General features: G+C 51.2%; 1 protein-coding gene across 10 annotated transcripts in view; it reads right to left on the bottom strand.

Annotated features, from left to right (window-relative positions):
• htt (huntingtin) overlaps positions 1-15,063 on the bottom strand; it is a 310,292-nt gene that overhangs the window by 68,756 nt on the left and 226,473 nt on the right. For all 10 annotated transcript variants that reach the window (XR_011948987.1, XM_072515702.1, XM_072515706.1 and 7 more), the window contains 2 exons: positions 6,737-6,875; positions 4,765-4,887 (listed from right to left, as the gene is read on the bottom strand). Coding sequence is in view for 9 of the 10 variants with exons in the window: in XM_072515702.1 (XP_072371803.1) it covers positions 4,765-4,887; positions 6,737-6,875 (262 nt within the window). In the remaining variant the exon portion in view is untranslated. The remainder of the gene's footprint in view (positions 1-4,764; positions 4,888-6,736; positions 6,876-15,063) is intronic.

The raw sequence follows: 15,063 nt of genomic DNA, 5'->3' as shown, positions 1-15,063 counted from the left end.
ATTTTGGTGGGGAAACGGGTAGCATTTGAAGCAAAGAACATCGTAGCAGATAGCGGAGGTAGATATGTAATGGTGAGTGGCAGGCTGGAGGGAATGGAGGTCGTGTTGGTTAATGTGTATGCCCCAAACTGGGACGATGCGGGATTTGAGACGGATGCTGGGGCGCATACCGGACCTGGAGGTAGGAAACTTGATTTTAGGAGGGGACTTTAATACGGTGCTGGACCCGGGGCTAGATAGATCCAGCTCAAGGACCGGAAGAAGGCCGGCAGCGGCCAAGGTACTTAAGGGGTTTATGGACCAAATGGGGGGAATGGATCCATGGCGATTTCTTAGACCTAGGGCTAGGGAGTTCTCCTTCTTCTCCCATGTCCATAAAGTGTACTCCCGGAAAGATTTTTTTGTTTTGGGAAGGTCGTTGATCTCTAGGGTGGAAGAAGCTGAATACTCAGCCATAGCGGTTTCGGACCATGCCCCACATTGGCTGGACCTGGAATTAGGAGAGGAAAGGGAGCAGAGAACACTCTGGCGATTAGATGTGGGATTGATGGCGGATGAGGGAGTATGTGCAAGAGTGCGGGGGTGTATTGAGAGATACCTGGAGGTCAATGACGACGGCGAGGTCCCTGTGGGAGTGGTATGGGAAGCACTAAAAGCGGTGGTCAGAGGAGAGCTGATCTCCATTGGGGCTCACAATAGGAAAACAGAGGCCAAGGAAAGGGAAAGATTACTGGGGGAGATTTTAAGGGTGGATAGGGAATTTGCAGAGACCCCGGAGGAGGAACTGTACAGGGAGAGGAGACGACTCCAGACGGAGTTTGACCTTCTGACCACCAGAAAGGCGGAGGTACTGTGGAGGAAGGCACAGGGGAGGAGGTACGAGTATGGGGAAAAGGCTAGTCGCCTGTTGGCTCATCAATTGCGAAAGAGGACAGCAGCGAGGGAGATAGGAGAAATTAGAGACGAAAGGGGAGACACGGTGCGAAGCGCAGGAAAGATAAATGAGGTGTTCAAGACCTTTTATGAGGGACTGTATAGGTCTCAACCCCCAGAGGGAGAGGAGGGGATGCGGCAGTTCCTGGACCAATTGAGGTTCCCGAAAGTGGAGGAGCAAGAGGTGGTAGGCCTGGGGGCACCGATTGGGGTGGACGAGGTTATTAAGGGACTGGGAAGCATGCAAGCAGGGAAGGCCCCGGGACCAGACGGGTTCCCGGTGGAATATTACAGAAAATATGTGGATTTGTTGGCCCCGTTGATGGTGAGGACGTTCAATGAGGCCAGGGAAGGGGGGACTCTACCCCCGACGATGTCGGAGGCGACGATATCGCTAATTTTGAAGATGGATAAAGATCCGTTGCAGTGCGGGTCCTATAGACCTATTTCATTATTGAACGTGGACGCCAAATTGTTGGCAAAGGTACTGGCATCGAGGATAGAGGACTGTGTCCCGGGGGTGGTGCACGAAGACCAGACTGGGTTCGTAAAAGGGAGACAACTGAATGTTAACGTGCGACGACTATTAGGGGTGATAATGATGCCCCCAGTGGAGGGGGAGACAGAGATAGTGGCAGCAATGGATGCAGAGAAGGCATTTGATAGGGTGGAGTGGGAGTATTTATGGGAAGTGTTAAGGAGGTTTGGGTTCAGGAACGGGTTTATTAGCTGGGTTAGACTTCTTTCTGGGGCTCCAACGGCAAGTGTAGTTACGGGTCGACAACGATCGGAGTATTTCCGACTATATAGGGGAACAAGACAGGGATGCCCGCTGTCTCCATTGTTGTTCGCGTTGGCAATTGAACCTCTGGCCATGGCGTTGAGAGACTCCAGGAAATGGAGAGGGGTGATTAGAGGGGGAGAAGAACACCGAGTCTCGTTATACGCAGATGACCTATTGTTATACGTGTCGGACCCAGCGGGGGGGATGATAGAGGTTATGCGAATGTTGAGGGAGTTCGGGGATTTCTCAAGGTATAGGCTAAACATGGGGAAGAGTGAATTATTTGTGATACATCCAGGGGACCAGAGTAGAGAGATAGAAGGCTTGCCTCTAAGGAAAGTGGAAAGAAACTTCCGATACCTGGGGATTCAGATCGCTAGGAGCTGGGGAACCTTGCACAGGCTTAATCTGACATGGCTGGTAGAACAAATGGAGGAGGACTTCAAGAGGTGGGACATGCAGCCTCTGTCGCTGGCGGGCAGGGTGCAAGCAATTAAGATGATGGTCCTCCCGAGGTTCTTATTTGTATTTCAATGTCTCCCTATACTAATCACTAAGACCTTTTTTAATAAAATAGACAGGAGCATAACGAGCTTCGTGTGGGCAGGGAAAGTTCCGAGAGAAGGAGGGGGTTCCTTCAGCGTAGTAGGGACAGAGGAGGATTGGCACTACCGAACTTGGGCGATTACTATTGGGCCGCCAATGTGGCAATGATACGTAAATGGATGATGGAGGGTGAGGGAGCGGCGTGGAAAAGACTGGAGAGAAAGTCCTGTAAAGGGACGGGTTTAGAGGCGCTGGTGACGGCGCCGCTACCGTTCGCACCTAAAAGGTTTACCACGAACCCGGTGGTGGCGGCAACATTGAATATCTGGGGACAGTGGAGGCGACAGAGAGGGGCGCGGGGAGCCCTGGTGGGGTCCCCAATCAGGAACAACCATAGGTTGCCCCAGGAAGAATGGATGGAGGATTTCAGAGCTGGCACCAGTTGGGAATTAGGAGGGTGGGAGATTTATTTATAGATGGGACTTTTGCGAGCTTGGGAGCATTGGAGGAAAAGTATAAGTTGCCCCGGGGAAATTTCTTGAGATATATGCAGGTGAGGGCGTTTACTGGACAACAGATGAGGGAATTTCCGTTGCTCCCGACACAGGGGATTCAGGACAGTGTGCTTTCAGGGGTGTGGGTCGTAGAGGGCAAAGTGTCCGAGATTTACAGAGAGATGAGGGAAGAGGGGGAGGAGTCGGTGGGCGAACTAAAAGGAAAGTGGGAAGAAGAACTAGGGGAGGAGATAGAGGAGGGTATGTGGGCTGATGCCCTAAGCAGGGTAAATTCCTCTTCCTCATGCGCCAGGCTTAGCCTGATTCAATTTAAGGTGCTACATAGAGCACACATAACGGGAGCAAGATTGAGCAGGTTCTTTGGAGTGGAGGACAGATGTGGGAGGTGTGGCGGGAGCCCGGCAAACCATGCACATATGTTTTGGGCGTGCCCGGCACTGGAAGGGTATTGGAAGGGAGTGACGGGAGTGATTTCGAAGGTGGTGAAGGCCCGGGTCAAACCAGGCTGGGGGTTAGCTCTATTTGGAGTTGCGGATGAGCCGGGAGTGCAGGAGGCGAAAGAGGCCGATGTTGTGGCCTTTGCGTCCCTAGTAGCCCGGCGCAGGATCCTCCTCATGTGGAAGGAGGCAAAACCCCCCGGACTGGAGGCCTGGGTAAATGATATGGCGGGGTTCATTAAATTGGAGTAGATAAAGTTTGCCCTGAGAGGGTCGGCTCAAGGGTTCACCAGGCGGTGGCAGCCATTTCTCGACTACCTAGGGGAACGTTAGAGGGAAGACAGATGACCAGCAGCAGCAACCCAGGGGGGAGGGGGGGGGGGGGGGGGGTTTAGTTTAGTTTATGTCAAAAGATAATGGGGTTTTGTTATTTGTGTATTGTTAAAAATTTCTTTATTGTTACGTTTGCTTTGTAAGAGGGGAAAAATTGCTGTCTGGAAAAAAATTTCAATAAAATATATATTTTTTTAAAAAGCAGAGAAACACAAATTGTCCAGAAATCTGGAGATTGGCAATGCACAGGATAGAACCTCCTTACCGCAATTTGCTGCACAATCTATACATTAATAACAATATCAGACATTGAATTTGCTGGTAATTTGGCAGCAAACTCTGAGTCACGTTTTCACCCAAGTGTGAAGAAGACCAAAAGATATAGAAGTAGGCCACTTGGCCCATTGAGTCTGCTCCGCCATTCAATCAGATCATGACCGATCTGATGATCATTAACCCCACTTTCCCACCTTATCCCCATAACCCTTGATTCCCTTACTGATGAAAAATCTGTCCATCTCAGCCTTGAACATACGTAACGACCCAGCATCCACAGCTCTCTGCGGTAACGAATTCCCACTTACTACTTACTACCTCAGAGAAGAAATTCCTCCTCATCTCGTCTTAAATGGACGACCCCTTCATCTGAGATTATGTCCTCTGGTCCCAGACTATCCCTCACGAGGAAACATCCTCTCAGCATCTACCCTTTCAAGCCCCCCGAGAATCTGAGATGTCTCAATAAGGTCGCCTCTCATTCTTCTAAACTCCAATCAGTACAGGCCCAATCTACTCAACCACTCCTCATAGGAAAATCCCTCCATACCCAGAAACAACGAAAGAGATGGCAAAGGATGGCGTGCAACCCAAAGTACCGGAGGTCTCCTGCACCCAAAGTACCGGAGGTCTCCTGCACCCAAAGTACCGGAGGTCTCCTGCACCCAAAGTACCGGAGGTCTCCTGCTAGAAGACCCTCCTAAAACCAACCGCTTGGGCCAAACTTTGGACCACTTCGAATATTTCCATCTCTGGCTCAGCATTAACGTTTTTGTCACTCTCCCATGAAACATTTCAGTCTTTGTTTTATGGCACTGCACCAAAATGCAAGATGCTGAAGCTGCTGTTGTGTTCAACCTGTGCTCAATTCCCCATATGTATGGATGGTAAAGGAATGAAGCAGGAAAACTAATCCTGCACAGCCTGGACAAGCCATTACCTTAGATGTCATGACAGAGCAGAGGTCATCTTCAGGAAGTTTATCAAGTAGTTCAGTGCACTCCATTAAAGCCGTATTTAACTTGCTGCAGCACTGCCATTTAATAAGTGACACATACCAGTCCTGTCACACAAGAAAACAGTTTGAACATATTTAACTTTACAGGGTCATAGAAGCAAGCATTCCCCCTCTTACCACCTCATAATCCTTGTTCACTGACATCAAAAGTTAAGAACTTTCCAATATTACATTGAAGAGTTCTAGCACAGACACAGAGGGCCAAATGCCTCCACCTGCACTGGAACCACTGGAGTCTAAAAGTTAACTTGTGGCTCTTGACTGCGCACAGATGGCTAAAAAATAACAGATCTTTGGTACAGAGAATGGGGGAAATTAGGGATAAGCAATCTATTAAAACAAAAGGATTTCTTTTTTTGCTCCTGGAGTATCCTGGAGCACTCCCCCATCCCAAGTCCTGGACTATTTAGCTCGAGAGTGAAGACTTTTTCTATTTGGCACCCTGATTCAACCAGTGTCCAGCAGCATAAAAATTGAGGCTGGACAGGAAACGACCCTCAAGTGGCCACTTAAGGACCTTCTAATAGGGGCATGGACAAGCTATTGTCCCAGCCCTACCTTAAAATTGCATCTGGGTTGGGGCTGATAGGATCCTGGAGGGAATTCCGTCCATGTAATTTTATCCCTCAGATACCTCAACCTTGATTTTTAAGGTCAAGTCCGCAATGGGACTTAGAACATAGTGCAGAAGGAGGCCATTCGGCCCATCGAGTCTGCACCGACCCATTTAAGCCCTCATTTCCACCCTATCCCCGTAAACTAATAACCCCATCTAACCTTCTTTTTGGTCACTAAGGGCAATTTATCATGGTCAATCCATCTAACCTACACGTCTTTGGACTGTGGGAGGAAACTGGAGCACCCGTAGGAAACCCACGCAGACACTGGGAGAACGTGCAGACTCCGCACAGACAGTGACCCAGCAGGGAATCGAACCTGGGACCCTGGCGCTGTGAAGCCACAGTGCTAATCACTTGTGCCAGCGTGCTTTCCAAAGACTTGGGAGTCTTTACCATCTGACTCCGAGACAAGAGTGTCACCCACTGAGCCACAGCTGTACACCAAATGAGAATAATGGATTTAGTACTCCCTCTGAAAATCATTACTTTGTGTGTGAGACCTTGTTTCACTTTCCTGTATTAACCTAGCTGTGGCAGCAATTCTTTAAGCTGGAGACCAGAAACAGTCTGTGGAGGGCATTCAAATCCTAAAAAAGTCATTTCATCAGCTTTATGTGACAGGACTGTGTCAGTCTGCCCAGGTGCCTCCAACACAGAAGAGTTTGAAACCACTGCCGAAGGCAATTAGATCATGGAGGTTCACAATACAGAAGGATACCATTCAGCCCTTGGACTTTGTGTTAACTCTTGGGTAGAGCAATTCAAAACTAATTCCATTATAAAACACTCCATCAGTACTTACACCCTCAGTTGATTCAAATATGTACCCATGTTTCCCTTAAAAAATGCAATGGTCTCAGACACTAGCTGCAACAAAACACTCCATGGTCAATCAACATTTGGAATAAAGACATTTCTTCGAATTCTCATCTTTCGTGGTTAATGGCCTATGATCACTGACTCATCATGCAGAGGACTCTCTTTCTCTATTCACCTAATCAAAACCCATTATTTTGCTAAAAACCTCTTAAAGATCATTCTTTGATCCCATCCAAGAAGATTCACAAAAGGAAATGTTTTTCCGGCAACAAATGGAAACTGTCATTCAAAGAAACTTTGCCGAGTCTATCTTCTGAGTCTACCCCCACCAGCTTCCACAGATGCTGCACCAAAACAGAAACAATTAGCCTATGAACCAGCCTCAGCTATTCTCACTCAATTTAAAGCGAATCTTCAAAAACCCCAAGAGGAATCGTAATCCCCAGTGCTCTCACTTTCTCCACAATGATAGATTCCATGGAGGCTAGTCTGTCTCCATCCAGCGGGTGAGAGGTCACAATTGGGGACGGGCTAACTGTCTCAGCCGCAACTGTCGTACGGAACCTGTCCAGCAGGGAGTACAATCTTTGGTGTCTGAAAGAAAAGGAAAAATTATTACTCCTCTGGCTAAAGTGAGACTTTTATAACTAAGCCGTGGCTAAATGTACACTGTGTTCATAATTATCTTGTCTCATCCAAGACTAGTCAAACATTAATTCACCTGTCAAGACACAGCCCCCACACTCCCAAGTTTGACTCGACACAGCGCCAACACACCCGAGTTCTGACTAGACACAGTGCCAACACTCCCGGGTTCTGACTAGACACAGCGCCAACACTCCCGAGTTCTGACTAGACACAGTGCCAATACGCCCGAGTTCTGACTAGACACAGTGCCAATACGCCAGAGTTCTGACACAACACAGTGCCAACACTACCATGTTCTGGCTAGACACAGTGCCAACACTCCCAGGTTCTGACGAGACACAGCATCAACACTCACGAGTTCAGAGAAGACACAGCGCCAACACTCCCGTGTTCTGACTAGACACAGCGCCAACACTCCCATGTTCTGACTAGACATAGCGCCAACACTCCCAGGTTCTGACTAGACAGTGCCAACACTCACGAGTTCAGAGAAGACACAGCGCCAACACTCCCAGGTTCTGACTAGACACAGCGCCAACACTCCCGAGTTCTGACTAGACACAGCGCCAACACTCCCGAGTTCTGACTAGACACAGCGCCAACACTCCCGAGTTCTGACTAGACACAGCGCCAACACTCCCGAGTTCTGACTAGACACAGCGCCAACACTCCCGAGTTCTGACTAGTCACAGTGCCAACACTCCCAAGTTCTGACTAGACACAGCGCCAACACTCCCAGGTTCTGACTAGACACAGCGCCAACACTCCCAGGTTCTGATTAGAGACAGCCCCAACACTCCCGAGTTCCGACTAGACACAGCGGCAACACTTCCGAGTTCTGACTAGACACAGCGCCAACACTACCATGTTCTGGCTAGACACAGCGCCAACACTCACGAGTTCAGAGAAGACACAGCGCCAACACTCCAGGGTTCTGACTAGACACAGCGCCAACACTCCCGAGTTCTGACTAGACACAGCGCCAACACTCCCGAGTTCTGACTAGACACAGCGCCAACACTCCCAGGTTCTGATTAGAGACAGCCCCAACACTCCCGAGTTCCGACTAGACACAGCGCCAACACTCCCGAGTTCTGACTAGACACAGCGCCAACACTCCCGAGTTCTGACTAGTCACAGTGCCAACACTCCCAAGTTCTGACTAGACACAGCGCCAACACTCCCAGGTTCTGACTAGACACAGCGCCAACACTCCCGAGTTCTGACTAGTCACAGTGCCAACACTCCCAAGTTCTGACTAGACACAGCGCCAACACTCCCAGGTTCTGACTAGACACAGCGCCAACACTCCCAGGTTCTGATTAGAGACAGCCCCAACACTCCCGAGTTCCGACTAGACACAGCGGCAACACTTCCGAGTTCTGACTAGACACAGCGCCAACACTACCATGTTCTGGCTAGACACAGCGCCAACACTCACGAGTTCAGAGAAGACACAGCGCCAACACTCCAGGGTTCTGACTAGACACAGCGCCAACACTCCCGAGTTCTGACTAGACACAGCGCCAACACTCCCGAGTTCTGACTAGACACAGCGCCAACACTCCCGAGTTCTGACTAGACACAGCGCCAACACTCCCGAGTTCTGACTAGACACAGCGCCAACACTCCCGAGTTCTGACTAGACACAGCGCCAACACTCCCGAGTTCTGACTAGTCACAGTGCCAACACTCCCGAGTTCTGACTAGACACAGCGCCAACACTTCCTAGTTCTGACTAGACACAGCGCCAACACTACCATGTTCTGGCTAGACACAGCGCCAACACTCACGAGTTCAGAGAAGACACAGCGCCAACACTCCCAGGTTCTGACTAGACACAGCGCCAACACTCCCGAGTTCTGACTAGACACAGCGCCAACACTCCCGAGTTCTGACTAGACACAGCGGCAACACTCCCGAGTTCTGACTAGACACAGCGCCAACACTCCCGAGTTCTGACTAGACACAGCGCCAACACTCCCGAGTTCTGACTAGACACAGCGCCAACACTCCCGAGTTCTGACTAGACACAGCGCCAACACTCCCAGGTTCTGACTAGACACAGCGCCAACACTCCCAGGCTCTGACTAGACACAGCGCCAACACTCCCGAGTTCTGACTCGACACAGCCCCAACACTCCCAGGCTCTGACTAGACACAGCGCCAACACTCCCGAGTTCTGACTAGACACAGCGCCAACACTCCCAGGTTCTGATTAGAGACAGCCCCAACACTCCCGAGTTCCGACTAGACACAGCGCCAACACTTCCGAGTTCTGACTAGACACAGCGCCAACACTACCATGTTCTGGCTAGACACAGCGCCAACACTCCCGAGTTCCGACTAGACACAGCATCAACACTCACGTGTTCTGACTAGACACAGCGCCAACACTCCCGAGTTCCGACTAGACACAGCGCCAACACTCCCGAGTTCTGACTAGACACAGCGCCAACACTACCATGTTCTGGCTAGACACAGCATCAACACTCCCGAGTTCTGACTAGACACAGCGCCACCACTCCAGAGTTCCGACTAGACACAGCGCCAACACTCCAGAGTTCTGACTAGACACAGCGCCAACACTACCATGTTCTGGCTAGACACAGCGCCAACACTCCCAGGTTCTGACTAGACACAGCGCCAACACTCCCGAGTTCTGACTAGACACAGCGCCAACACTCCCGAGTTCTGACTAGTCACAGTGCCAACACTCCCAAGTTCTGACTAGACACAGCGCCAACACTCCCAGGTTCTGACTAGACACAGCGCCAACACTCCCAGGTTCTGATTAGAGACAGCCCCAACACTCCCGAGTTCCGACTAGACACAGCGGCAACACTTCCGAGTTCTGACTAGACACAGCGCCAACACTACCATGTTCTGGCTAGACACAGCGCCAACACTCACGAGTTCAGAGAAGACACAGCGCCAACACTCCAGGGTTCTGACTAGACACAGCGCCAACACTCCCGAGTTCTGACTAGACACAGCGCCAACACTCCCGAGTTCTGACTAGACACAGCGCCAACACTCCCGAGTTCTGACTAGACACAGCGCCAACACTCCCGAGTTCTGACTAGTCACAGTGCCAACACTCCCGAGTTCTGACTAGACACAGCGCCAACACTTCCTAGTTCTGACTAGACACAGCGCCAACACTACCATGTTCTGGCTAGACACAGCGCCAACACTCACGAGTTCAGAGAAGACACAGCGCCAACACTCCCAGGTTCTGACTAGACACAGCGCCAACACTCCCGAGTTCTGACTAGACACAGCGCCAACACTCCCGAGTTCTGACTAGACACAGCGGCAACACTCCCGAGTTCTGACTAGACACAGCGCCAACACTCCCGAGTTCTGACTAGACACAGCGCCAACACTCCCGAGTTCTGACTAGACACAGCGCCAACACTCCCGAGTTCTGACTAGACACAGCGCCAACACTCCCAGGTTCTGACTAGACACAGCGCCAACACTCCCAGGCTCTGACTAGACACAGCGCCAACACTCCCGAGTTCTGACTAGACACAGCGCCAACACTCCCAGGTTCTGATTAGAGACAGCCCCAACACTCCCAGGCTCTGACTAGACACAGCGCCAACACTCCCGAGTTCTGACTAGACACAGCGCCAACACTCCCAGGTTCTGATTAGAGACAGCCCCAACACTCCCGAGTTCCGACTAGACACAGCGCCAACACTTCCGAGTTCTGACTAGACACAGCGCCAACACTACCATGTTCTGGCTAGACACAGCGCCAACACTCCCGAGTTCCGACTAGACACAGCATCAACACTCACGTGTTCTGACTAGACACAGCGCCAACACTCCCGAGTTCCGACTAGACACAGCGCCAACACTCCCGAGTTCTGACTAGACACAGCGCCAACACTACCATGTTCTGGCTAGACACAGCATCAACACTCCCGAGTTCTGACTAGACACAGCGCCACCACTCCAGAGTTCCGACTAGACACAGCGCCAACACTCCAGAGTTCTGACTAGACACAGCGCCAACACTACCATGTTCTGGCTAGACACAGTGCCAACACTCCCGAGTTCTGACTAGACACAGCGCCACCACTCCAGAGTTCTGACTAGACACAGCGCCAACACTCCCAGGCTCTGACTAGACACAGCGCCAACACTCCCAGGTTCTGATTAGAGACAGCCCCAACACTCCCGAGTTCCGACTAGACACAGCGCCAACACTTCCGAGTTCTGACTAGACACAGCGCCAACACTACCATGTTCTGGCTAGACACAGCGCCAACACTCACGAGTTCAGAGAAGACACAGCGCCAACACTCCAGGGTTCTGACTAGACACAGCGCCAACACTCCCGAGTTCTGACTAGACACAGCGCCAACACTCCCGAGTTCTGACTAGACACAGCGCCAACACTCCCGAGTTCTGACTAGACACAGCGCCAACACTCCCGAGTTCTGACTAGACACAGCGCCAACACTCCCGAGTTCTGACTAGACACAGCGCCAACACTCCCGAGTTCTGACTAGTCACAGTGCCAACACTCCCGAGTTCTGACTAGACACAGCGCCAACACTTCCTAGTTCTGACTAGACACAGCGCCAACACTACCATGTTCTGGCTAGACACAGCGCCAACACTCACGAGTTCAGAGAAGACACAGCGCCAACACTCCCAGGTTCTGACTAGACACAGCGCCAACACTCCCGAGTTCTGACTAGACACAGCGCCAACACTCCCGAGTTCTGACTAGACACAGCGCCAACACTCCCGAGTTCTGACTAGACACAGCGCCAACACTCCCGAGTTCTGACTAGACACAGCGCCAACACTCCCGAGTTCTGACTAGACACAGCGCCAACACTCCCAGGTTCTGACTAGACACAGCGCCAACACTCCCAGGCTCTGAGTAGACACAGCGCCAACACTCCCGAGTTCTGACTAGACACAGCGCCAACACTACCATGTTCTGGCTAGACACAGTGCCAACACTCCCGAGTTCTGACGAGACACAGCGCCACCACTCCAGAGTTCTGACTAGACACAGCGCCAACACTCCAGAGTTCTGACTAGACACAGCGCCAACACTCCCAGGTTCTGACTAGTCACAGTGCCAACACTCCCGAGTTCTGACTAGACACAGCGCCAACACTCCCGAGTTCTGACTAGACACAGCGCCAACACTCCCAGGTTCTGACTAGTCACAGTGCCAACACTCCCGAGTTCTGACTAGACACAGCGCCAACACTCCCGGGTTCTGACTACACAGCGCCAACACTCCAGAGTTCGGACTAGACACAGCGCCAACACGCCCAAGTTCTGACTAGACACAGCGCCAACACTCCCAGGTTCTGACTAGACACAGCGCCAACACTCCCGAGTTCTGACTAGTCACAGTGCCAACACTCCCAGGTTCTGACTAGTCACAGTGCCAACACTCCCGAGTTCTGACTAGACACAGCGCCAACACTCCCGAGTTCTGACTACACAGCGCCAACACTCCAGAGTTCGGACTAGACACAGCGCCAACACGCCCAAGTTCTGACTAGACACAGCGCCAACACTCCCAGGTTCTGACTAGACACAGCGCCAACACTCCCGAGTTCTGACTAGTCACAGTGCCACCACTCCCAAGTTCTGACTAGTCACAGCGCCAACACTCCCAGGTTCTGACTAGACACAGCGCCAACACTCCCAAGTTCTGACTAGACACAACGCCAACACTCCCAGGTTCTGATTAGACACAGCCCCAACACTCCCGAGTTCCGACTAGACACAGCGCCAACACTCCCGAGTTCTGACTAGACACAGCGCCAACACTCCCAGGTTCTGATTAGACACAGCCCCAACACTCCCGAGTTCCGACTAGACACAGCGCCAACACTCCAGAGTTCTGACTAAACACAGTGCCAAAATACCCATGTTCTGACTAGACACAGCGCCAACACTCCCAGGTTCTGACTCGACACAGTGCCAACACACCCAGGTTCTGACTAGACAGTGCCAACACACCCAGGTTCTGACTAGACACAGCGCCAACACTCACGGGTTCTGATGAGACACAGTGCCAATATGCCCGAGTTCTGACTAGACATAGCGCCAACTCTCACAAGTTCTGACTAGACAGTGCCAATACGCCCGAGTTCTGACTAGACACAGCATGAACACTCACGGGTTCTGACGAGACACAGCGCCAACACTCCCGAGTTCTGACTAGACACAGCGCCAACACTCCCAAGTTCCGACTAGACACAGCGCCAACACTCACGGGTTCTGACGAGACACATTGCCAATACGCCCGAGGTCTGACTAGACATAGTGCCAACTTTCAAGTTTTGACTAGTCACAGCGCCAACACTCCCGAGTTCTGACTAGACACAGCGCCAACACCCAGGTTCTGACTAGACACAGCGCCAACACTCCCGAGTTCGGACTAGATACAGATCCAACACTCCGAAGTTCTGACTAAACACAGTGCCAAAATACCCATGTTCTGACTAGACACAGCGCCAACACTCCCAGGTTCTGACTCGACACAGTGCCAACACACCCAGGTTCTGACTAGACAGTGCCAACACACCCAGGTTCTGACTAGACACAGCGGCAACACTCACGGGTTCTGATGAGACACAGTGCCAATATGCCCGAGTTCTGACTAGACATAGCGCCAACTCTCACAAGTTCTGACTAGACAGTGCCAATACGCCCGAGTTCTGACTAGACACAGCATGAACACTCACGGGTTCTGACGAGACACAGCGCCAACACTCCCGAGTTCTGACTAGACACAGCGCCAACACTCCCAAGTTCCGACTAGACACAGCGCCAACACTCACGGGTTCTGACGAGACACATTGCCAATACGCCCGAGGTCTGACTAGACATAGTGCCAACTTTCAAGTTTTGACTAGTCACAGTGCCAACACTCCCAGGTTCTGACTAGACACAGCGCCAACACTCCCAAGTTGTGACTAGACACAGCGCCAACACTCCCGAGTTCTGGCTAGACACAGTGCCCACACTCCGGAGCTCAGACAAGACACAGCATCAAAACTCCAGTGTTCGGACGAAGCACAGTACAAGCACCCCTGGGTTCATACAATACACATCAACAATGTGAGGTCAAACAAGACACAATGTCAACACTCCTGTGGTCAGACGGTTTTTTGATTGGAGGTCTGTGACTAGTGGTGTTCCGCAGTGATCACTGCTGGGACCTTTGCTGTTCGTAGTATATATAAATGATTTGGAGGAAAATGTAACTGGTCTGATTAGTATGTTTGCGGACGACACAAAGGTTGGTGGAATTGCAGATAGCGTTGAGGACTGTCAAGAGGATACAGCAGGATTTCGATTATTTGGAGACTTGGGCGGAGAGATGGCAGATGGACTTTAATCTGGACAAATGTGAGGTAATGCATTTTGGAAGGTCTAATACAGGGAGGGAATATACAGTGAATGGTAGAACCCTCAAGAGTATTGTCAGCCAGAGAGTTCTTGGTGTACAGGTCCATAGGTCACTGAAAGGGGCAACACCGGTGGAGAAGGTAGTCAAGAAGGCATACGGCATGCTTGCCTTCATTGGCCGGGGCACTGAATATAAAAATTGGCAAGTCGTGTTGCAGCTGTATAGAACCTTAGTTAGGCCACACTTGTAGTATAGTGTTCAATTCTGGTCACCACACTACCAGAAGGCTGTGGAGGCTATAGAGAGGGTGCAGAAGAGATTTACCAGGATGTTGCCTGATATGGAGGGCATTAGCTATGAGGAGAGATTGAATAAACTTGGTTTGTTCGTGTAGAAGATTGTAGTTTAGTCGGGCAGTATGGTCGGCACGGGCTTGGAGGGCCGAAGGGCCTGTTCCTGTGCTGTACATTTCTTTGTCTTTGTTCTTTGTTCTCACTGGAATGAAGGAGGTTGAGGGGCGACCTGATAGAGGTCTACAAAATTATGAGGGGCATAGACAGAGTGGATAGTGAGAGACTTTTTCTCAGGGTCGAGGGGTCAATTACTAGGGGGCATAGGTTTAAGGTGCGAGGGGCAAGGTTTAGAGGAGATGTGCGAGGTAAGTTTTTATTACACTGAGGGTAGTCGGTGCCTGGAACTCGCTGCCGGAGGAGGTCATGAAAGCAGGGA

This window comes from Scyliorhinus torazame, chromosome 9 (assembly GCF_047496885.1).
Source record: "Scyliorhinus torazame isolate Kashiwa2021f chromosome 9, sScyTor2.1, whole genome shotgun sequence".
In the NCBI taxonomy this organism is placed as follows: domain Eukaryota; kingdom Metazoa; phylum Chordata; class Chondrichthyes; order Carcharhiniformes; family Scyliorhinidae; genus Scyliorhinus; species Scyliorhinus torazame.
Note: the sequence above shows the minus strand (reverse complement) of the source record. Positions and strands in the feature narration are given on the sequence as shown.